Source organism: Sturnus vulgaris, chromosome 5 (assembly GCF_052056855.1).
Source record: "Sturnus vulgaris isolate bStuVul1 chromosome 5, bStuVul1.hap1, whole genome shotgun sequence".
Classification (NCBI taxonomy): Eukaryota; Metazoa; Chordata; class Aves; order Passeriformes; family Sturnidae; genus Sturnus; species Sturnus vulgaris.
The window spans coordinates 67,389,607-67,415,069 of NC_142247.1; the positions used below are offsets into that span (position 1 = coordinate 67,389,607).

General features: G+C 42.5%; 1 protein-coding gene across 1 annotated transcript in view; it reads right to left on the reverse strand.

Annotated features, from left to right (window-relative positions):
- The window catches only part of ELAPOR2 (endosome-lysosome associated apoptosis and autophagy regulator family member 2), a 95,034-nt gene that overhangs the window by 46,264 nt on the left and 23,307 nt on the right, over positions 1 to 25,463 (reverse strand). Inside the window, exon 2 of the mRNA XM_014883135.2 lies at positions 692 to 812. Within this exon, the coding sequence (XP_014738621.2) occupies positions 692 to 812 (121 nt within the window). The remainder of the gene's footprint in view (positions 1 to 691; positions 813 to 25,463) is intronic.

Genomic DNA, 25,463 nt, shown 5'->3' on the forward strand with positions numbered 1-25,463 from the left:
GTATAAATTACTGCTAGGAGCTTTTGTGGAGAGAATTGCTAGAGCAAGGAAGTGTGATGGGAAAGAGCATTCAGACTGGGAAGCTACAAAACAGTGAGGGATGTGTTTGCAGAGCAGCAGTTCGTTTATATCCCCAGATGCAAAGAAATGTTTCAACATTAAAAAAAAATGCAGAACCAAGTGATATGAAAACACTCCAAGTTGTTAAAAAACAAAGGCATAAATAAATAAAATGCAGGAGCTTCATCATAAAAATAACTCAGGCAAATAAGACATTTACCATTCCTTATGCATTCAGCTTATGAATTAGCCAAATAATGAAAGTAATTAGAATGTGGACACTGTGCAAATATAATTTTGCTAAATGCTGGTCACCATTTAGGCCAATCCAGCTATAAATGAACTGGAGAGCAGCTGAAGACAAGCAATCACATCACTTCAGGGGGTGCTGTCACAGATGTGCCTTGTCTGTGAATCAGCATAAAAGGGTACCAGTAGCAGACAGTGACTTCCAGGGATACACTGCAAAGACAATCCCTGCTCCACATCCCCAGGAGGCAGAAAAGTTGGGTTGGAGGGGAAGGACAACTCAGGGAAACTCAGGACATCAGTGACAGACCCAGGAAGCCCTAGAAATGTAAATAGCACAAAAAGGCAGTAAGAGCCTGTAAAATGAGAAGTCACCACGTACTGCATTCCTTCCCTCTCACGGGGTCAGGTAGTCCAGAGCACTCCACTGACGGATTCGGGACAGCCACCCTCCATCTGGAGCCACTGCTGTCACACTCTGTGTACTCGAAGTGGTAATCTGTCTGCAAGCAATTACAAAGAGTTTCAGTTTCATCATAACATTTGCATATTAAGCTCATTAATCAAGACTGGGATTAGCAAGCTCAGTTGTAATTAGACCAGAGAGGAAGTAGCTGGCGTGGAACATACTGTGCAGCTTTGATGAGTGCCGTGTGTCATCACAGAGCAAGCACAGCTCTCATCAGATGCTGTGCAGCACAAATGCTAGGGCAGAAGGTGGGATTTGCAGAAGCATTTGATAGACAGGATGCAGATTCCACTATATTTTTTTTTCCCAGTCTCTTAGAGCAGGACTGATCTCAAATTTCTGTCCATCACAGTATCTGATCTACAACAGCCAACGAGGCTTCCTCTTTGGTCAGTGGAGCAAGCCATACACAGAGCACGAGTCATCCCATGACAGGCTGGATGTGTAAGATGGATGGAATGATTCCTTCTGCAAGTGCCTTTCCCTCTTTGTCAGCTTCAGAGGGATCCCAGGCAAATTAGGGCAGATAAACCTGATATTGGGATACCTCTGAAAATGTCATCCAGCATCAGCTCTGAGGAATAACTCAAGGCAGAATGATGGTGTGGCATTAGCTAGGAAAGAATATTACCTATTTGGTTTTTTAATGGTATTGATTCAGATCCCATATAAAATCTAGACTCCCATTTAATTACATTTTTAGTTTTGTGTTTATAGCTCTGTTTTCAAATTCATAGCCCAGAAGTTTATGATTAAAACAAACCTCAGTAACATCTCATTTTTCAACCAGTATGGGTGGAGCTGGCAGAAATGGAGAATAACCTTCTTCAGAGGAAACAGACCCATGTTCAAATGACATGCCCTGGCAAGCTCCATAAAATGGTTCCATATGGGCAAAGCCACCTCCAGCTCCCTCTGCAGTTAATAAAGGTAAAACATTGGTCATGTGCCTGCTTTAATCACCTGTTGCAGAGGGGACAAAGAAATAACACATCCTAAAAACACTTCTTTCTCCCCACTAGCTACAGGGGGAAACTAGCCACTTAATTTGGATGGAGTCATCTCCATTTTCTCAGGGGAATCCCACCTCCAACACTGCACATCCCTTCCTGGCCCATAAAAGTACCACCAAAAATCATGGTACCAAGGAAAATTTAGCCACTGGCTCAATGTTTGGGAAGCTTTGGGGCAGCCTGGTGTGGTGATCCATAAAGTCTGGAGGGCTCCTTTCAGTTTACCTGTCTTCTCCAGGCAGGACTGGCCATGCAGCAAGGAGGGAAGGCAGTGCCTGTGTCTGCAGCCCAAGGCACAAGCACAAAAGTTCTTCAGCTGGTGCAGCTCACTCTCACTACAGCAAACCCCACCCAAGGGGCAGCAGAAATTTGCCTTCCTGCCATGACTGGAGACATCAGGACCCAATTCTGCTGCCCTAGGAGGAGCTACTCTGTGCACACAGGGATTATTCTGGGGGAATCTTCTCCTGTTCCTTCCCTTGCAGCTGACATTGTGCATGATGGAGCAGAAGAAGGGGGATCAGATGGTAAGAGTTAATCGATGCTGGCTCTGATATAGATTAGTTAATTCCTGCAAATATTCAGCTGACTCACATGGAGAAGACCTGCAATTCTCCTCATTTACTTGCAGAAAAACAAACAATACTGAGTTTAATACTTCTCCTACTATTACCATAGCTCTCCAGAGATATTCAGATGTTAATAAAGTTCTACCTAAACATCATTAAAGCCCTTGCTATTTTGCATTCAGGTGCAAATAATAATCTGATTTCTCTAGAATTAATATTTTCATGGCTGAATAATTATCTTTCTGGCTCAATGAATGGTTTAGAAACCAAACTCACAGCACAGTGGAAAGGAAAACTATTTGTCTCAAAAAAACCAAACCAGATCAACACATGAAATGTAATATAACACACTGCCAACTCTACAAATATACTCAATTATAATATGTATTTTCCCTCTTTCATCTCATTATGCAATCTTTCAGGCATACTTTAAAAAAATAGCCCTGAATCACCTTAGTATGAAATCTGCCTATAAGGCAACCAGAATACACAAATGTAAAAGGTTCATCTCCTAGTTCATATGATATAAGAAAAAAAATTATCTATTAAATTAAATATGCAAGACTGGAGTGAAGCAAAGAAAAGGATATTGAAGTGCTCTGACTCTGACTTACTTTCAAATCCATTTTCTATTTAATATCAGATTTTAAAAAACTACAGAGAGCAGTTTGATGTCAACAATCCAGGTTGCTCTCATAGCCATTCTCTCAAAGCATACTTCACTTGAGCCAACAATGTAGTCCCTCTGCAGCCAAAGCAGGTCCCAAAAGGGGCAGCTGCGAGGGACACATCATGCAGTGCAGAAACATCCCCTCTAATGGCTGGATAACTGTCAGCTATCAACAGGGATTCAAAATTCAGGACACTAACAAAAATTATAAAGAATAAAAGGCTTCTGCTCTCCTTCCATGTTCAGGCAGATGAGTCAAGTTTCCATCCCTCCATGGAAACCTCTCCTGAGGTTTAAGCAGTCAGGTGAGGTTTCTGGAGACGGACCCAGCACATGTCATCCCCTCTGATCACCCCATCCCTGTGTGCAGCTGTGTGCACAGAGGAGTCACAAGACTCACAAACTCTGTACAACAACAAGAGTTCTGTGTGGTCTCTCTCCATTACTTTTCCCTGTGCTACGCTCAGTTGCCTTGAGGAAGAATGGTTGGGGTGGGGTTTTTTGTTCATTTGTTTTCCATCTGACTTTCAACTCAGCTTGATGTCTGAAAACACCTCTAAGGACATGGCTGTTTATCTGGTAAGTGACTGTACCAAAGACACTTCAGATTAACTTTTGCCTTTGGTCACACACACATGCATAGCTCCAAAAATCTCTGCCAGCTACCAGTGCTACCCCCTTAGAATCAGAGAAACACAGAATCACAGAATGGTTGCAACACTAAAGATCATCCCTGCAAAGAATCTGCAAAAAACAATTGCCCAGAGACACTGTAAATACCTCATCCATGGAAGTGTTTGAGGCCAGGTTGGATGAGGCTTTGAACAACCTGGGATAGTGGAAGATGTCCCTGCCCATGGCACAGGGTTTGGCATGAGATCTTTAAGGTCCCTTCCCAACATAAACCATCATGTGATTCAATGATTCTATGAAACAAACACTGAGGCTCCAGCTGTATCCATCTTTTACAACCAGAATACATCTGTGCTGCATCACAGGCAAGGCAGCAGCTCACAACTTCAGCTTTAAATTAACCACCATGGCTACTTAAGGTGGCTGAATGTAACTGCAGGAACCTGTGGTTCAGCTATGTGATCCAGCCCCTCAAACTGGGGTAGCAGCCATGGTGATGTCCTCAGCCCCCAGCACAGCCCAGGTCCATCCCTATGAGGTGGAAGCACATCCTGGCTGCAGCACCCACAGCTTCCATCACACACAGTGTTTGCAGGTGATGGAAATTGCCCATTAATGCCCATTAATTGCCCATTAATGCTGCTTACCAGGCTCAGCTCTTCTAATCTGCCTCAGGAATTTGAACTTCCAAATATAGAAGGCTGACCATGGAGCCACCTCAGCACCATGGGACACATACAACACCTTTGCTTCTCATGGAAAAATGCCATTATGCTGGGATTTCCTCACAGAATCATAGAATGGCTTATATTGAAAGGAACATCAAAGATTGTCTGTTTCCAAACCCATGATAGAAAAATTTCTTCACCCACCAGTCTCTGAAGTGAATTTCAGGGCAATCCATTGCCAGATGTTATCTGTTGCCAGCTACTACTCTGGCTTTGCTTTCAATGTTTTTTTCCCACTACCATCCACTCATACAGTATCTTTACATTTGGCCACAGGCCTGTTTTAATTTTAACTGTAATTCTGACTCTGTTTTATTACTTTTCTGCACTTGGCCTTCATCTTCTAAATATGTCCCTCCCCCAGTTCAGCTATAATTTCCTATAGCATTTCCTATTTTATTGATCATATTTCCTAGGGTTTGGCACAACCATTTTGAATTTCAGACCCAAAAAGGAAGCTTCCATCACAAAGTCTCTCTCAGGAAAAAATTAACAACATCCCACATAGGGTTAAACCTGGAAAAAATACAATTTTCTAAATGGAAAATTGATGCCGTTCCAAGAAACTGCTCAGGATCAATGTGCAGTCCTCAGCATTAAATTTCAAATGAAAGGTTAATAGTAACCTGAAAAATGCTACCAAAGATAGGCATCTGAATTTGCTTTACCCTGTGCTGAATTTTGCTTTATTGTTCTTGGAGAATTAGTGAAATCACATCAGCAGTACCATGCAAAGCTGTAATGAGAAACTCTCTGACCTACACACGCTCTCTTTGAAGGACACCCTGCACAAAAAAGAAGCCCTTGTGCATGCACATGACGTCAAAGAGATGGTGCACTGGTCACAGCTCTGCCGGGGGAGGAGAACACCACAGAATTTTTCCAGCATCCTGTGCTCAAAACCCATCACTGTGGGATCGATGGTGTGAGCCTGGCACCCCCTCACATGCTGTGCAAAGCTCCAGCAAAGATGTCCTGGCTCCCCGGGGCACCCACACCTCCTGCCCTGCAGCCCTTCCCCAGCACTTCGTGTCCCACCCTGTGTCCCCTGCAGCTCCACTGCCCCATCTCATACAGTTCTTGTCTTCCCTTTCAGTGGTACCAAGGGCCCCCCTTGCCCAGCTCCCCAGGCCATGTAATGTCAGATGTTTCCAGACCTCTACATCTGAGCTAGATCTCTCACAGTCCTCCACAACAGTTGCTGACACAGGCATTTCCAGGGTACAGATTCTCTGTCTTGAAGTAAATGCCTATTTCAGGGCATTTCTGAAACTCTGCAAGTATTGTTTTCTTCTCCACTGGCTGGAGAGCTTTCTTCCAGACAGCCCCCATAGCAATGAGCTTTCTCAATGATGAAGAGCAACACCTTCTTTAGTGCCTTTCTATTTTTCTGCACCAGTTTCTTCATTCCTACCTTTCACACAGATGGGAGATGCCTTGCACTCCTTCCACTTAATTAGAACCGAAGAGCAGAGAGGGCACAAGCCCTTACAACCAGTTCCCAATGGAATGAATACTCAGTCTGGGCAGAAAACTCTGTATGAAGCCCAGGAGCAAAGAGCATTTACCATATTAGTTATGAAACACAATAGCAAAAGGCTCCTGCAATTTAAAAGCTTGCTCTACTTCTCTTGTTTTCCAACCACAGACAATCACTGAACAAAATTTTTAAAACAAACAAACAAACAATAAAAAATGCTACCTGGCCAATATTACTAACTAACAACTCTCAAGAGGTTTTTCCACTTATTCCTTCCCTGAACGTAGACTTCTTGTTCCACTGATACTTTGCTTAACCCGATTAACTGCACACAATGCTATTAAAAGACACTGCTTGCCAAAAGAGGCACCCATAATCTTTACAGACCTCTGTGCTGTCTATATTTACATGTACAATAGGGATTAGCTGCGTATTTATAAAAAAAACCCTCAACCTTCCTCACAAATAAAAGCCTCTTTTAAGGAAAGAATGGCTACAGGCAGAGATAAGAAGGGAACCCAACCTCACTGAATACTGCTGTGATTCCCCTCAGACTAATCCCAATGAAAATAAGTCAACATTTTCACTTCCCTGCTACACCAAGAAACGCCACCCCAAAAGACAGCAGATGCAGAGACAGGGCATTCACCCTGCGTGGCTGTTTCCCTGTCTGGCATCCATAGCATTAGCACACTCAGGGACTGTGCCTTCAACACTTTGAGACTATTCCAGAGTTTTCAAGGGCTGCTTATCAGTCACTTCTAATTCAGGCTTTGAAAAGGAGAAGCAAGTTCCCATTCCTTGTTAGTTTTGAGCTTCTAGCCTTTCCTCATCTTCTACCATGCTCATTGTTTGTAATTATATCCCAAATATCCCTGCTGCCCCTCTGTGCTCCTATCACCCCAGCCCATGAGGAAGCAACAGACCCTTGTGTCAGCAGGGCTGTCACATCACTCCTCCACACCTAATGCCCAGCCCTACCCTTCTCCCCAGCATGAATACATACCTCTTTAATCTCCTTTGAAATTACTTATATCAGTGATTTTCAGCTGAAAATTTGAGCCAGGCTTTCAATTATTCCTTAATCCCCAAATTCCTGAAGACATTTATGTGTATTCTGCCACATTTCTCTTTTCTGGACCCCTAATTCATTTGAGGCTGTTTTGGCAGTAAGAATCCCAGCCCTAATTGCATTACTTAGACCTTCACAAGGCAGCTGCATATATTCAGGGTTTCTCAAAATCAGGCTATTTGCATCTTGAATCTAATTCAAGCACCAGGTTTCAACTACCAGAAGCTGAGGTTGGAACACTGCCAAAGCCATCTGCAAATTAAAGATGAACTGAAGAGGTTTACTGAATGAAAGCCAGAATTCAGCAAAAATATATCATCAATATTTGCAAGGAATCAGAATGAATGACATTTTACTAAGTTTTTATATAACCTGTTTAAATGTAAACCAGAATTCTAACCCAAATGTGTGGAAATGAATGTCCAGTGAGGCAAAGTGACCTACAGTAGACAGCTGTCTGCAGAATGATGGATGAAGTTCAGAGAGCCATGAGCACCTCTGTCAACAGGAGGAAGACAGAGACAACCCTTAGCAATGTTTACAAACAGCAACTGATAAAAAAGTATTTGGATCAATATTTGTCCCACTGGAAATGAGAAAGGCAGTGAGCTCTCACATTAACCAGCTCAAAGGACTTCCTTTGCTCTTGGTGAACCTGCTGCAGCATGGGATGATGATCACCAGAGAGACAACCAGGAGGTGGTTCCAGCATATCCCAGATGTTCAGAGCAGGACACACGAACTGCATCTGTTTCTCCCTCCACAGCTGCAGAGTTTGTACAGACTCATTTCCACACAAGTATCTGAGGTTAGGTGGGACAAGTCCTTGCTGCTCCTGCTGCACCCAGCTTCACCTGCTGGGCTGCCATGGACATTCTGAATGTGTTGGTGCAGCCTCTGAACAGCTTCCAGCTGAGCCTCCCAGAGATGCTTGTCATAGAAATCATGTGCTATTACTATAGCAGGGTTTTAAATGAAGAGATTGCAGGGGTAGAAGGGCATTTCAGAAGCCATTTAGTCTATTGCCCCCTACACCTAAACCATTCCTGACAGAAGTTTGCCTAACCTTTTAGAAACCTCCCAGTGAGGGATATTGCCCAGCTCTGCAGGGTGAAGCTCATAGTTACTGGCTCAATAAAGTGATGCTAATGTACTCAGACCATTCATCAGGCAGCTAATGAAGCAGATATCATCAGCAAGGGAGCTGAGCAGAAGAGCTGGGAGAAGTATGTGGGGGTGAAAGGTTTATTTGTTGAAAAGCACAGCCCAAAAGGTATAATTTCAGCATATAAAGAGATTCAGAGAGCATCCAGCCCCAAAGGCTGGCTGCGTCCCTCCAAGAAATTGCATTTACTATGCTATACATTTATATATTTATTGCATGATTTGTTGAAGATAGTTTCTTAAGGACAGTGCATTCCCATGTAACACAACATCAACTGCAAGAAACTACAGGGCTGTGTCCTGAGCAGTTCCTGGCTGTCAGGCTCCCTCACTCTGGCTGGAATCAGTGGAGATTTCTCCAGCCTCACAGGGCACCAGCCAGGTCAGAGACTGTCATCTTCCAGCAGAGATGGTGCTTTCTCACTCTGACACTTCTTCAGCCTTTGCCAAATCCCTTTCAGCAGCAGTCTAGTAATAGCTAGGAGAGTTTTTATTATCATTATCTTATTTTTCCTTTCAGAGACCATTTTCAGTCTGAAAAGGTCAGGTCAGCCAGCAGCCCTTTGACTATGAGAAATTTATTTTTCTTTTAAATAAAACTTCATAAAAAAAGCTATGTGCAGCCCAACCCCAGCCATCTTTGAAAGTGCCTGTGTTTATTTATTTTTGCAACCTGCAGAAACAAGTAGGCTCTAGTAAAACACTGTCTCTTCCATCCACGGCCTTATCTGTTGCTCAGTTAAGTCAATAAAAGATATCCATTCACTTCAAAGAACAGGATGAGCCACAGTTAACCAGCTCATGTACTCATCACCCTAATGTTGTTTAAATTACAGGTAATGGTCATTGTCACCCTTGCAAGTGAAGCTCTAGAGAAGGCGAAAACCTTTCTCCCTTTTAAAATAATCCTATTGAATTTCATGGAAGGAGACACCAAAGAGAGAATTCTTCAGGATGGCATAAAATGGCCCTCAAAAAGATTATTTTCAGCCAGACAAACTGTATTTGCAGAGGCATCTCCAGTGATGGCTTAATAAGCTAATAAGAAGTATTGAGCAGTTTGCCTGCCCTAAATCACATTTTTCTTTTCCCTTGTGTCAGCACTACATCTAAAAAGAACCTGATCCATCATAAAGTCATTTTTTTCTCCTAGTTTTCAGCAGAACAGCTCCCTGCACACTGTGTCAGCGCTGCTGTGGACACAGGAAGGAGTGGCCAAGGCAGAAAGATGGAAGAGGAAGAAAAGCATTTTCAGTCAGGAACAGGGCTGACCTATTGGTCACACAGACTTAGACTGGATTAAATTGATGGCAAAAGTACTCCTTGATCCTGATGTCTCCTTTCCCAGCTTCCACAGCTGTATTATTCAAGGGTTTGGGTCTCTCAGGCAGCACAGAACATTTTAATGAATATGGAAATTAGCACAGTCTCTAGGGATACACATCTCCAAAGCCACTCAATAGAACTTCCAAATGCATATTCTGGTTCTTAGCAACAAAGCCTTACAAATCTTCATCAAAGAGAGACTTTTTAATGCCAGTCAGACCATAGAAAATTGAGAGTTTAGAGAATAAGCTTTGTGCTTTAACTGTATCTTTGGTAAAATGCTGATTCCTGTTTCAAAACCTTCTATCCCCACTTTACAAAAACCAGCTTGCAGGAAAGCCATCAGAAGAAATTCAGACATGATGATACACCATTTGCATGGCATCATAAGACCTAAAATAGCCTTTTCCTAAAGAAGAAAGGAGGAGTTAAACCTCCTACCCTGCTCCATCGTTCCCCTATAGCTTGACTTGGGTGATTTGGAGATGGGGGAGTGAGGGCAGTAACACATCTCAGATAAAGCATGAGATGGATGTAGCAAATGGCACTTTGTGAAAACGGCAGAAGACATCAAATCCTTTGGCAAACAGGGTTGGGTCCCTTTTACAATGCACAGACAGGTTTTCATGGGCCAGAGGCATAAGCCCTCCTTCATTGACTGCTTGTGGAGTCTCAGAGAAGTCTTCACTCACTTGCCTTACAAGTACAATCTCATTTGGCACACCTGGAAATGATACATTTCTCTGCAAATTATTCTGGGAACCAGACCACTTTTTATTGTCTTATCTAATGCCAAATACTGAGACAGGTCAGGAGTGGAACCCAGAAGCTGAGTCCTTAAACAGATAATACTGCCTTATCCACAGACAAAGGGCAAAACCACAAAAAAGATTTGAATTTACTAATTCAATTCCACGGTATTTTGCCCACTGTCTGCATGGCTTCAAGGAAATTGAAAGCCTGGAGCACTTATTTTCTTTATATATAAGACTGTAGTAGGCCAGTTACAAGTGCAACAAAGAAGACACTTCTGCCAGGAGAGAGCTTGTAAAAACAGCAGGTTAATAACCTGTTCCCTAGCTCTGTCAGGTCATTCCACATATAAGAGCTACCAAAAGCACCTACCAGAAAGAGAGAATAAGGTGTGAAACAGTATGGCACAGAAAACAGCAGAAGTTTCCCACTCGAGTTCCCTACCATCACATCCCTGTCACTATCTGTCACAAGAAATCCCATCTTAGGCTGAAGGGATAATCCCTGCAAGCACTTGCTTTTGGGTTCCACTGCTCAGGACTATCCAAAACAGTGCTGGTTAATATCTTTGGAGTATGTTTGGTTTAGAATAGAGAGCTAGTCAAATAAGAGCAGTTCAAGCATCAGGAAACACATTTCAGCTCAGCTCTCAGGTGGGACCTGCTGCCAGGACTGGATTGAGGAGTTCAACCTAATCAGAAAACTTTTTAGAATATCCATCCTTGTATCTCCTAAAATACCATCAAAGCTTTTAGCTGAAAGTTAAAAAGTTAACTGTCTCAAGGGCAACACAACTTTCTCAGGTCACAAATAAATTTAAATGATGGTATAAAACTGCCTGGCATGTTTCCAACAGAGAGGATAGAAGAGAAATGAGAGAGACATGTCCAATATCCAGCGATTCCGCTGGGAGGAAAATCTGCTAGACATGATCAATTAATTCATTGTAATGAAGAGCACTGTAACCTGCTATCAATCATTTTTGTCCTGTGCTTTGTATCACATGGATTTCTAATATATGCACATGCCAGGGGACCTGGAGAAATATTGCTCAGCATGTCTTTCAACTGGCTTTTTACCTACAAATTATGTGATTATTTGTTAACAAGTCGGGGATGTGTTAACAATCTGATGGCATTTCATTTATGACTCTTGTCTAGGTAAAGCCTCCAAGGTGCACTAAATACCAACAAGTAAAAAAACAAGTCACCTTTAACAAGTGTGTAGGCACGTACACACCTGTTTGTGCATTTTTGTATGTACACACAGCAACTCACACAAGGATAATTCTGTCATCATTTAACCCACAGGCTCCATCTCCCCTTGGCTGATAAAATTTGGTACAGCTCTGCTGCCTGCAGAGCCACACTGATTTACACCCACAGAGACTCCAGCTTCTTGCTTATCTTTTAGCAGAATGACAAAAGGTTGTTAAAGCAACACACAGGTCTTGGGTGAAGTCTGGGGTATCTGACCATTGCTCCATGAGACCCCGATGGTGCAGCCAGAACTAAAACACCTTGTCTTTGCTCTCAAGCCCTTCCAGCAATGACAGCTAATTAGGTGCTGCAGAATTAACTTCCATCTTCCACCTGTGTGCTGGTGGTGACTAATTGCATTCACAGAATGAATCAGTTCACAATTCCAAGTATGCCAGTAAATCCCACCATGGACAAGCATGAGAAGATGCTACAAGGATGGGACTGACCTCACCAGGACACGGATGGCAAGGATGACAGAGCAGGGGCTTGATGTCTTTCCCCATGTTTGAACGAAAAACTGCTCTGAGAAAGAGCTCCTTTCATGACACAGCTGCAGGTGGAGCTGGGCACAAATGCTGCTTCCTTCCAGGGTCCCACCATGGCTCCTCAGGGTCTGTGACATGGGCACATCAAGCCAATGCCCACAGTGATCTGAACGAAGATTGTAGCTAACTTCTGCCTTCTCTGCTTGCTAACACCCACTGAAACCTTGGGGCTAAATCCATGGCTGGATTTCCTCGTGGGATTTGAAAAATCTATTTCTTTTATCCCCTCCCTCCCCAGATGCTTTTAAACTGTGTTACATATCACTGAAGTGCTGGTGCTCTGGGAGGAATATTGACATCAAATATAAATATAGGCATTACAACTAAAGCCATCTGTTCCTTTCTTTTGATTACAAATCTATTCTCCCCACCAGAGCTCCTCCAGCCTCGTGATCTCTCCTGCAGCCCCCCAACAAATGTGCAAATACACAAGCTCCACTCAATCAACCTCCATACAGGTTCAGATCAGCCACAAAGGATTGTCAGGAGCAAGGAAACAAGCATCTAGAGCTGCATAGAAAATATCCTGATGGACAATGAGAGGGAAACACATCATGGGGGCAATGCAACTGGCCATTGATAGCACCCCGAGTGCTTCAGTGCTTCACTGCTTCACCTCAGCTGCTGGAGATGAATCTGTGGCTCTGGTAAGATAAAAATCACACTTCAGGAAAAGCACATGCTGCTCTGAATCAGAGCAGTTGCCAGCAGACGACCCTAAGCTGCCCTGAGAAAAGAGCAGGACTTTGCAGAGCAGATGGGATACAGATGTCCCAGAAATACAGGAGGAACATAGAACTTGAGACAAAGCATAAAGGCATTCAGACCCACATGACAAACCAGGAACAACCAAAGGCTCTTCCCTTTCCTTTAAGGACTGTCACCTAAAGCTCCAGCTAAAACAACTGCAGTAATATTTCCCCACAAGCTCCACACAACTGCTTTCTCCCCTTTCATTATTTCTATTTCCTATTTCTATGCAAAACTCCCATTGGAACAGGTCACTAAAGATTTGGATGGAAATACCCTTCAGCAAATGGAGCAGGAAACACAATTTACAATTATTTTCCTGGGGCAATGACAACCCTCTTCCCTCTCTCGTGACATCAGAGATTCCAATGAGAATTTTCCTTGTTCTCCTTGCCAAGCCAGCTCAGCCTGATCCTTCCAGCAAGGAGCAGATGCCAGACTCCCCTCTTGTCCCAGTCCCCTTGGCCAACCCTCAGGATGGCTGCGTGGGGTTGTTAAGCTGTTTGGACCTGCCCCAGGCAGGAACAATAGCTCAGGAAAGCTGTTTGCTCCTTCAGCTCCTTTTCAGGTACTCTGGAGAAATGGAGCCAAAACCCAGCAAACAGAAGTTCAATCAATTGAGGCTCGAAATAGAAACAAGACCGTGCTGACTGCCACGACAGAGCACGGAAAGGGCAGCCTGGGCTGGAGTGCACACAGAGCTAAAAGAGATGTCATATTTGTCCCTGGGGCTGCAGGATTTGTATATGACTCCCTCCGAGCTTTTCAGCAGTTTCATTGTGTGAGGAAGTAAATAATCAGGGATTTACAGAAGGCTCAGGCTCGCTGCACTGCTCCAACACAGATCCATAGTCGGGCTCCTCATCCCTGCCATGCAGCTGGGGAGGGAGTTGCACATCCTAACATCAAAATGTACAAGAACCAACCAAAAGCACCAAAGGCAAAATTCAAAGCAAGTCTGAATTACAAGAATAGAAAAACCTCTACCTCTCCTCAAAGCTGGAGCATCACCTGAGGCCAGTGTATGAGGGAAGACTATTCCCTACTCAGGTCAGTCTCCATTAAGCAAAACTTTTCTCAGCATGCTGCAAGTTCAGTACACGAGCTCTGAACCAGCTGACATCCACTAAGCTTGCTGCAGACTCATGTCCAAAGCAGGATCAGTCTGCAGGAGTTCATATGCCTACCCTAACTGGAAAATTTTAAATTCTGAGGTAGTGGTGACATCCAATGAAATGGGTGAGAACAGCACTGATGTCCATACCTGCTCTGTAGTGCTCTCGTCAGCTCTAGATCTAAGATCTGAAATCAGAGTCTAATCCAATAATTCAGTGTTTAGCTTACATCTGCTTCCTTATGACACACAACATTGAGGCATAGCTTGGGTGCTCTGGTGACTTCATCCTCAGAGCATCTTTCTAACACAGAATCACAAAATTGTTTAGATTGGAAGGGACCTTAAAAATCATCCAGTTCCAACTTCCCTGCCACAGGCAGGGATGCCACACACTAGAGCAGGTTGCTCAAAGCTCCATCCCACCTGGCCTTGGACTCTTAGTGAAGACAAGCATTCTTATCCCAGATGTAATTCTGCCCAGGAGCCAAGAGCCAGGACATTTAGGTCCTTACTTGTAAAAGGCACAAAAGAGCTTTGCTGCTATCCAGGCACCTGTTACAACAGCAGCTGGGCTCTTCACCAACTTGGAATCATGCCCCAAGTAGTGTGGCAAGCTGCACACAAGAAAATCAAATGCAGGTCTCCTGAGGGTCAAAAGACTGGATCAAACACTTTGTTAAGAGCTTTCTAAATCTGTAGTGTTGATCCTGCCTAAGGGACTGCTGGAAGGGAGCTGCTTTCACTGTGGGAGGAAATCTTTGAGCAGCCCTTGCCATGGCAATACCAAACAGCACTTCTGCAGAGCTTCAAAAAGCAACAAAATAGGAATACTTAGCCCCATTTTTATCATTCTGCAAAGCTTTCTTGGTAATCCATCTGTTTTCTTGCCAAGGAAAGCTCATCACATAGAGTCAGGGGCACAGGGATCTCCAGCCAATTGGGCAGGTAGAGCTGCTCAGTGTGCCTTTACTGAGCAAACAGGCTTCTCCTCTGCAGGCACTGGGTGTGAGCTGCTGTGCCAGGCCACCAACATCATCCATCTTTATGTCAGCCAGGCCCACAGAGCCAGAACAAGGTTAATGTAGTCAAGGTGCAAAAAAAAGGAAAAAAAAAAAGAAAGAAAAAAAGAATAATAATATACTGAAAGGCAATGTGCACATGAAACAGCTAATTTCCAAATACTGTGAATTCTGCATTTCTCAGGCTAACACTGGCACAGGTTCCCACAGCCTCCTCCCACCACTGACCACAGTGTACTTTGTAAGCTCTGAAGTTTTTTAGCAAGGCTCAACACTGAAGGAAGAGTGCAAATTTAGAGATGTTATATGGGCACATACCTTGAAGTGGCAACCAAACATATTTTTAATTGGCTTTGAAAATCAGAATTAAGCACAGCTATAGCACAATTACATTTCCATTACTCTCCACGAACTGTACCTATTTCAACAGTATCAAATCTGCCCTGAGCTGGGAGTCTGGAAGTTTGCTGTCCTCATTTAGAAGAGTTTAAATATCTCTTTTGACTGTCCAAGGAGAGATGTAGAGCCTCCAGAGGATGGTACATGTCCATTCCCTGCCACCTGAGAGTCTTAAAGCTGAAACCCCTGAGGATGTCAAAATCATTCTCTCTGAAGGCTGGAAGGAAGGAGGGGAGGAATGTTTGAGTTGTGGGGTTTCCTCAGCTGAAATGCAAAGCACATTTCATTCTGAAATACCCATGCAACAGGAGATGTTCTGCTTTCCAGCTAAAAGTGTGCTTGTCAAAATGCATTAGAAAACATTCCCTTTATATGTGGAAGACTGCAAATCCCATCCAGAAAAACATCTGCTTCTAAGGCAAAAAGAAAAAAAGGAAATAGAAAGGCACAAAACCAACCCAGTGGACATTTTCCCTCATTTGAAATACTGCAGACATAAAATTTTGTCAAGACTCAGAATACAACCACAGCACAAGCCACATAACCCAGCCAAAGCTTTATCACATCAGATGGAGACCCTCAGCACTAATTAATTACAGCACCCAATGCAGAGATAACCTCAATCAATGTGAATTAAGGGTCTCCTGCAGCACTCAGAGAGACTCCAGGGATAAAGCATCCCTGACATACTGCCATCCCAACATACTGCCTTCCACGTGCCTATGTCCCTGCAATGTCCTATCATATTTATTCACAACCCATCACACACCAAACAACTGCCTGCCTAATGCCATAATTCAGTGTTTGTAATGAAACATCATAATTGTCTGCTCATCTCAACTACAGCAAATCAATATACATCTATGCACCACGAGGCACAGAGAAATAATTATCAATCTTCCACCACTGGCTGAGTATTTCACACACATGCAGACAGGCACAGAACTAAAGGCAGCAAATCTCATTTACAGCCCTTCTACCCACCTGACACCTCCACCAGCACTGGAAAATCCAACACAAGAGATGGCAAAGTCAGCGAGGCATTCTGGGGGTTTCCTGAAGAAAATCACCTGGAGGGTTCTGCAGGAAAGCCCCAGTGAAGAATCCTGGGGATTTCCTGCAGAATTATTGCCTTTACATCCATGGAATCCATAAAGAGAAGGAATTAACGGCTTAATCAAATCCCCAATGGGCAACACCAAACTCCCTAACTCACCACTGCCTTCGTGTCAGTCTCTTGTGAAGATCTGTGACCATTTTAAGCTGTTTTGCTTCTATAGGCTTTTACTTCCAGCTTCTACAAAAGCTTTCCAATTTAAAGGCTGAAATATATTTTTAAAAATGCATAAACACAAATGTTAAGCAAAAAATCACGTGTTGGCAGGTCATCTCAACAGGAATGAGGTTGCTTCCCTTTCAAAAAAAGTCATTCCCTCTTCTGTGTTATCCTTTCCTGTGAGAGATGCCCAAGTGAAACAAACTGCTACAGCCAAGTTTCATATCCCAGGAAAACTGTTCTCTCTGATGGAAAACCCTGAGAAGCAGTGAGCCACAGCTGCTCTGTCAGGAGCCATTATGATGAAGGATTACCAGCACAGGCCATCTGCCCGAGCTTGGGGGTTTGCTTTGCATTTTTTCTTTTTTTTTTTTTTTTTTTCTTTTTTTTTTTTTTTTTACTTTATGATGCTGCAGTAAATCAGGACAAAATTAAACCCAGGAGTGGCTGATTCCTTTGGGTGCCCCTGGAGCACCACTGTCACCACTCCAGCATCCAAGGATATTAAAATAAAAAACACCCCTGAACAATGATTCAGCACGATATGAACTGATTAGCCAGCATTTCTTTGTTAAAAACACAGTATCAAACTGAAAGGGGGGGGCTAAATCAATAGCCACAATCCAGGCTACATTAATTCCAAATCCCTTTCACCGTGCAAATACATTACAGTGATTCACAGAGACAGTCTCAAAAAAACAAGAGCTCTGCGTTATTACACAGCAAAATGTAAGGTGCTTGGGAATCACATGGGCAGACAAATGATGGCATTAGCAATTTAATTGGCCCCTATGGATAAAGGGCAGGGCCACCAGCAAGCAGCAGAAGCCAGGCCAGAGGAGAAGCTCTGAGATGTTTTCCCCGTGCTGGCAGAGCAACACAGTGCCTGGCTGGGTGTGAAAGCCACGGTCAGGAAGCAGAATGACTGAGGGATGCAGGGGTCATGTCCTCCTCCAAAGGACCATGTGAAAGCAAAGGTGGGTGATGAGTGCCCTGCAGAGGGAAGGAGGAAGGTGTAACCCCAGGATTCTCTTTGTGTTTAAAGCTAGAAAGCATTTTCAGGTACCTGGTGAAGAGGCACAACCTGACAGGGCAAATCACAGAGGTGCAACCAAAAATAACCTTGTGGGTGTGGGAGGTGCCTCACCAAACCTTACCAGGGGAACAGAGTGGGAAATGTCCTCCTCCCACTCACAGAGAGGACAGAGGGAACGTTGCTCATTGCCTGAGACCAGTGATAAATGCATACTGCAGGATAATGGTGCACATGCTGGCACCTTTTCCTTTCTGCCATTCACTACAGCTGTGCAACTGTGAAACCCAGCACACTGCAGACACACAGACAATTCCCATCCTCATCATCTGCTGCCCAGAAGCAATTTATAAGCACCAGTGGTTGGTCCTGCCTGCAGCCCCTCAGCTGCCAGGAGCTGCACACCAGCAGTGATCCCAAACAGAAACACTCTGAAGAGCCAGGACCTAAATTTTGTAGAAAGAAGTGAGTGTAACTGGACCATTAAACACCAGTCTGACATCCTGCACAGAGAATAATTCTCAGTATTTTGGAATAGTAATGACATAGCTGACCACCAGCTGTTTGCACGAGGGCATTGCACTTACAGAGGGTAGCTTTTAAAGAAGGAAAAATGGTGCAGATGATGCTGCCAGGCACATCTAATCAAGTTCTAATTACCTTTTTCTTCTACAACCACATGCTACCCAAATCATACATTGCATCATGTTAGATGATGGTAGACAGAAGCAGGAAAACAGCTTTTTAGGGTCTTTTTTTGCTCATAGGAAACTCTTTGCCAAAGAAGGTCCCACTTTTGGGTTAGTGGTGAAAAACCTGTAGCCTGCACGGCACAGCTGACCATGGTTTAGGTGATTTAGGATATTTCCCCTCACAGATGCTTCACCCACCTGGGTCTAGGGCAGTAACAGAGCTCCCACAGTGGTAAATCATTTGAAGATACCCCACGTGGTGCAGAACATGAACTAGCAGCTAAATACCTAAATCTCTGCTGCTAATTAGCAACAAACAGAGAATAACTGGCTTAGAAAGCCAAGCTTAACTGATCTTCCCTGCCTGGGGAAGGTGACCTGTGAGGTTGCATGCAGAGCTGAGAGGGAAGCCCACAGGGCTGTATTTGGGGTCACAGGGGACTGTAGGACTATACAGGCTCTCCAGGACAACTGGAGTGTTTGCAGTGTAATTACTTGTGTCTGGAGCTCGTGGATTTAGTACAACCCTAGCTGGCTTGGAGAGGAAAATCTCTAATACAATTCAGTACTTGTAAACAATAAGGTTTTCTAGGACTTGCATGCAAGTAAAGTTTGTCTTTTTACCTAAGAAGATCTCATACATAATTCTTTTAAGAATTGTTTCATTATTCAACATTGCAGTTCACATAACCATTTCACTTTCATCTGAAGGAGGAAAAAAAAAAAGTTCTTTTATGATCACGTTCAGGCACAGGCTCCCTCTAAAGTCCTGATGAACCAGAGTGAGTTCATGGAAATGAATGTGAGCCCAAACAGCTAAAAAACTATTTTTCATGAGCAGAATTTAGGAAAGAAGAAAGGGAAGCACAGATTTATTGGCATCTCAAACCCTACTAAAAATCACAGAACACACAATAGTTCTTAACCCTTGGAGCTCAGGTTGGGATGCTGCTGCAGGAATATTGAGCAGGGGAATCTGTGCTCCCTGTCTTAAGAGAAAGAAACAAATTTCCAGCAATTAAACAATTTACTTGTCCAAAGTTAAGGCAGAGATTAGTCTAAATTAAGATTATGATATATAAGGAAAATGTTAAAAAATGTGGTTTTGCTGGTATCTTCCTTAGGTGAATAATGTGCTTTCCTTTGCAATGGCCATGAGTTTCTGAAGAAAACTCTCCTGGATTTACACCAAGCTTTCATGAATACCCACACATGTGAGAGAGAAAAGGCTTGTCTTAGAAAGGATTAACTCCTCAGGCCAAGCAAGCTTTAACACATGACTAAGGATTCTCTGAAGATTTATGTAGCCAGGAAGGGGAAATAAAAAATAAAAAAAAACCAAACTGGCTTTTGCAGGCCAGTAAGCACCACAGCTGAATTAGATCTGCCTAATGCTTGGTTAAGATCTGTGGCCTCAGGCAATCATTCTCTATTAAACAGATTATATTCAGCAGAAACACAGGACATTTGTAAGCTTAAAGCTAAGAGGCTACGCATGAAAAGACAGAAAATAAATTGTTCTGGGAATAGGAGCAGGAGGAAATCTAGAGGTAACAAAACCTGGTTTTAAACTTAGGAAAGGAGGTGATTAGTGTCTACCAGAGAAACATTCACCCCTAAAGAACATCTTCTTAGCACATAAATACATCCAGGATATACAGATCCCCTCCTGTCCCCCTACTGAAGCAGGGAATACAAGGATGGCAGCTCTCTGGAAGATGCTCTCCCAGGGCTCCAGGATCCCCCAAAGCTCCTGCTGCTGCCAAAATGCTCCAGACCACAGCAGGGCAAATATCTCCTGCAGGAGGGCCTCATCTGGCCTTACACCATGGCAGAGGCTCAGTAAGATCAGTACTTATGGACAGGAACTGGCTGGGAGTTTCTGGTTGAAAAATTGCTCTCTGGAAAAGCATCTGTTTCCTGAGAAATTTTGTGGGAAGTGACCACATTATTGTAAACTTTTCAAATGGAACCATTTTAGAAAATCTTTATGGCCCACATATTCTCTCTAGTCATTTTATACATAGCTGATCCACTTTTTCACTGAAATGATACAGAATACTTTAACCTCCAAATAGACAAACTCTTAGCATCTAGCCTTGTCTTTTTCAAATTTCTTTTTCATTTTTTGTTTTGAAAATGAAGCTTGACTTCTATATTGGACTGGAGTGTGCTTGTTCTGAGTTTTGCTGAGCAGAGAAACAGCTGGTTCCAGTGAAGATCAGCTTTGAACTGGCTCAGAAAAGGGCCACCATCCAAATCCACCAAATCAGTGACTATCTTTCAACTAGATTCAAGCAGGAAAACAAAAAAAGTCTTACTCAGGACCAAACCATACAATACACCAAACTGTCCTCACTTCCATGGTGTAATAAAGCCACAGCCCTTAAAGAAAAAAGCTCTGAAAGGGCAGCTGGGATTTGATCCACAAAGTCCTCCTGCCACTGGGGATTTGGTACTCCCATTAATTGGTAAGAAAAGAATGTAATATGGTATGTCAGCAGAAAACTTGTGTGATAAAACATGTGTTATTTGTTTCTGAAGTGGCTGAAAGAGTCCCCTGCTTAGCTGGAGAAACAGCTCACACTTTGGTTTTTCTGTCTGACTGCATTTCCTACATTTCTGAAGTCCCCAAGTAAGCCAAAATGAGCAGAGCAAAGCTGACAGCAGGACCCTCGCTCTGTGAACCAATAAATCTAGTGTAGATAAAGAAATTAAATGAGAGAAGGAAAAATCTCTTTTAAAAGGAAAATTTTCCACACACAAAAAAACTATTTTAAAAGGGATCACTGAGATACAACTGTCCCCACCTCACCCCAGAAGAAATCCCTCTGAGGCAGGAACAAACTCCAAGGAAAATCACACAACTGAAGCAAGAGAAGGAGAGAAGGCTCTACTGCCATTCACCATCTCTGAAATGCCCTGCTGAAAAAGTTTAATAACAACGTGGCCTTCACTGATGTCACTGTATTTTTATGTTAACCAAATTATAAAAATCTTCAGGTCTATCACCCAACCCCACTCCTTTGTTTAGCCATGTGTGTATTTATACACATCATGACTAGACATCAAGGACAGGCTGAGGAAGAGGTTTAATACAGACTGGAGCTGCTTATACATCCTCATATCTTAAATATATTCAGTCTTACAGCATCCTATGACACTGTTGCCAAGCCAACTATAGAAAGAGCAGCTCTGTGTTTTCATTGTGAAGAAGCTAAAACACAAAGCAAGAGCACAGGCCCTAAGTGAGAAAGGGATGAGAGGAAAGGACACAGAGCAGTTAAAGAAACCCCTGAATTCAGAGGAAAAACTTTCCCTGCCTTCAGCACACTTTGAATTCATCCTCCACCAGGAGATTTGCATTTCAGACTTTTTTTAATAAAAACCCAACAATATTTGCTTCAGAGCTAAAAATTGTCCTGGAGTTCAGCTGAGGAGAGAAGCTTTCTCATCTCTTAACGACTTCAAGGACAACTTCAATGCTTTTCAGGATTGCCACATTTCAATTTGCAAATATCTATGAATTTCCAGACTCCTACGCCAACTTGGCTTCACTGGAGGTTTCTTATCAGTTTCCTGTTAGTAGTAAGAGTTTCCTTCCTTGAATTTCCTTAATATGATCTCTTTTTAACTCCAAAGTATGATTCAATAACCAAATGATAATTCTTTTCCTTTAGCTTGACTTTAATAAAGTCTTGTAAAAGTTAGAAAGAAAATTGTAAATTCAATACAATTCCCAACTTGTATCATGTCAGACATGAGATCTTATTTAGACTGGAGAGAAGTGTTCTCTAAACCAAGTGTTCTCTTGTTTATTGAAATCAAGGCTATCTGTATATAGCACATTTATATATTAAAATAAATAGGCAGTGCTCTGTGAATGTAATGTTCCAAGAAAGCAATGAGAAATTCCAATATATTTCATACCTTCAATATAAATATAAAGGTTTCACCCCTCATCTAGAAGCCACTTTTCCCTTAAATCTTTGGTATTATCACCAAGTTATCCTTCAGCATACCAGAATTGGTTGCCAACATTTGTCTTTATCTTTGCTGCCTATGTTCTCTTTCTTTAAACAAACAACTTGCTCTATTTTGATAACTCCTATCTACACTAATGCTCTGTAAAATGACCCCTCGTGCATTTACATCCAACTTCACAGAACTGAATTTCTGCTCCAGAGAGCAAGCTGTGAAAAATGTAAATTGCAGAGATTTCTACAACTCTCCTGATTAAAAGAAATTTCTTTGGTCCAAAGTCACCCTGTTATATCTTTACTGAAGTTACAACTTGTCCCAGTGCTTTTTTCCCAGAACATGCATTCTTCAAAAGAAACTACTGAGACAAACTCAGTATCAAAATGTAATTTCATTTGCACCATTGAAGTCAATGGAGTTTCTTTACAGCTTGATCCAATAGCACATTTCAAAGAAAAGGGGAAAAAGAAAAACCACCATAGGCTTATGAATAACAGAAATCTTCCCCAACTTCCTTCAGGATTGATTCTCAAGGTTAATTGGTCTTTTATGTACAGATGACTTGCACGAGCTGGCTCTTTATCTCTGTAAATTCAGTTCATAAAACCATTTCTAAACCTGCCTGTGCTATAGTAGGGGAAGAAGCACAAGCCTAGCAGGGAAAGGAGATTAATTAAAGGTTTATAAGGAGAAGGAAGAAATAAAACTAAGATGGAGGTAGCAGGCAAGGTCATTGCTGCCAATTAGTAGGGGGTTGTTTTAGCTGTAAGGGATACATTAGAAAGAAAGATATCAACTATCATGTTATACATTCACAGAGTAAACTAGGTAATGCAGGTAATATTGCAGCATGGTTAAATGAAGTCAAAACATCCCACATTCAGGGCTGTTTTCATCCTACAATACTGAACATTAAGCTGATTCTTTTCCCAACAGGATATTTTTTCCTTTTTTCCAGCTTTCTCGTTGTTTCTGGGCAGTGGACAAAGGCAGCAGGTAGAACACAATCTCATCAGCTACAAAACACAACATCCTCACAGGAACTAGGCTGCATTTTCCTGATTAATTTAATGATCCTGAAACCCAAACACCACCTCTAATTGGCCTCGGTCTCTGCTATTGTGAGAGGCAGGCTCATTAAAATCCCTCTGGCTTCAGGCACTGCTGGGAGCTGGGAGTCAGGAGGGGACACAGGGGGTGCCATCAGAGCTGCTCCTAAATGGGTGCACATCTCCTACCAGCCAGGACAGGCTGCTGGCTCCGGGATCCACCACAGCTCACACAGGTGCTCTGAGAAGGGGAAAGGGGCAGAAGCTGTGCCAAGATTGTTCTGTAATCATCTTACTGCATGTGCAAGGGTTTTTAAAGCCAGCAGTTCCACCAGTGCTGTTCCTCAGGATACCTGTATTTGATTTGGAAATGCTAAATCCACCCCAGTTTCGCAGGAAAGTATTTTTATACCACACCTTTGCTCCTCAGTGAAGAAGAAGTGCCTTGGAAGGCCTCCACTGCTGCCACCATAGGATGCAGAGATGGACTCAGGAGCCCAGGAGCCAACCCCACACGTCCCAAATTGCTCACCCTGTCAGCAGTGAGATGTCCTCATCTCATCCTGTTGGTATTCCAACAGCTCAGCTTCAACTCAGTGCTCAGGGGCCATAAACAGGAAAATAAAACTGATGCCACATTTTCCCTCCCCACTACAACCACTTACAATCTATTTGAATTTGAATTGAACTTTTGAATTTAATTTGAATTGAGTTTGAATAAAATTTGAATTTTAATTGAATTTTTCCATAAGCTGTTTATTTACACCCTTCATCACTGATATCTTCTATTATTTCTTCAGGGAAAGCCACCACAAGACAGACTAGCACTTTTTGTCACCAAACTGATCTTTGTCACCACGCTGAATTTCATCTGTTGTGCTGACACCCTTTATCCCTGTGTCTATTTAGAATTTCCTATTTACAGGTTTCTACTTTCTCCTGATAATGTATTTGAGATTATTTTTATTACAGATATGTTAATTATACACTGGAAGTAATTTTTACTGCTTAATATAATTCTCCTCTAAAGAGTCATTAGAAAGTAATTATTTTTAATTATTGCTAGATATTAGCTATCATACAGACACTGAATCATCTGGGAGGGCATTTCCACCTGCAGTTACACAGTAGAGGATTCCAGCATGTAGCTCCATCTTTAAACCCAAAATATTGAGTATTTTCATATCCAGCCCAACCTCAGAACTAAGCATGTACCTGTACATAGATCAGGGGCCAGGACCTATATTCTCTCTTCTGAGTTCCATGCCCTGCTATGTGTTGTATTCAATCATTTACAGGAGACATGGAACTTTTAAAATTAAAATTAATAAATATGCATGCAGACAAAAAGCTGCCTACATGTCCAGGAACAGCCCTTAAAGGAGATGTAAGACAGAATTGGATTACCATTGCAAATCTGGGCAAATTTGGCTCAGTCTCCTTCTGAGCAAAGCACTGCAAGTCTGCTTTTGAGTGGATTCACTGCATATGGCCAACCCTTTCTCTTGCATAGAAACAAGGGAGAGTTTCATGTCATCTTTTCCAGTGTTTTAAAATACTGAAGAAAAAATAAAGCTAACACTGAGGATGTAAAAATAATTTATTGGACACTTTGTCACTAAGTTACACGTGTAGCAACCAAGTATCTCCATGCCATGAATTATTCTTTTTTCCCCAGTGTTTCCTATGCCTGCCAGTTTAGTACCATTTAGTACTACACAGTTGCTGAGGGTAGTTAAAAGATGCCCTTATCAAAGGAAATGCTAAATAAAAGTGCTTTTTGCTCTGTGGATAAATTACCTGCTATGAATCTCTGTCTGGACATGTCACTGCTCTGTTTTTAGTTCTTCAGTCACTTATCAGTGTCATGGGGTTCAAAGCACAGACTGGATTTCTTTTATGAGGATATTTCAATGCAATACGATAGCAAGTGCAAAAATGCAATGAAATTTGTCTGACATTATTTGTTCCAGTGAAATCCATGATTTTTCTATTTGCAAGATAATGATTTTCTCTCCCCTGTTATTTTTTAGACTCTTTTAGTCAGGTCTATGGGCCAGTGATAGCCAAGGCTTGTCTTCTTTTTAGAGAAACACCAAGCATATTTTTTTAATTTCTCAGAATTTCTGTTACTCATTATCATACCAAACTCTG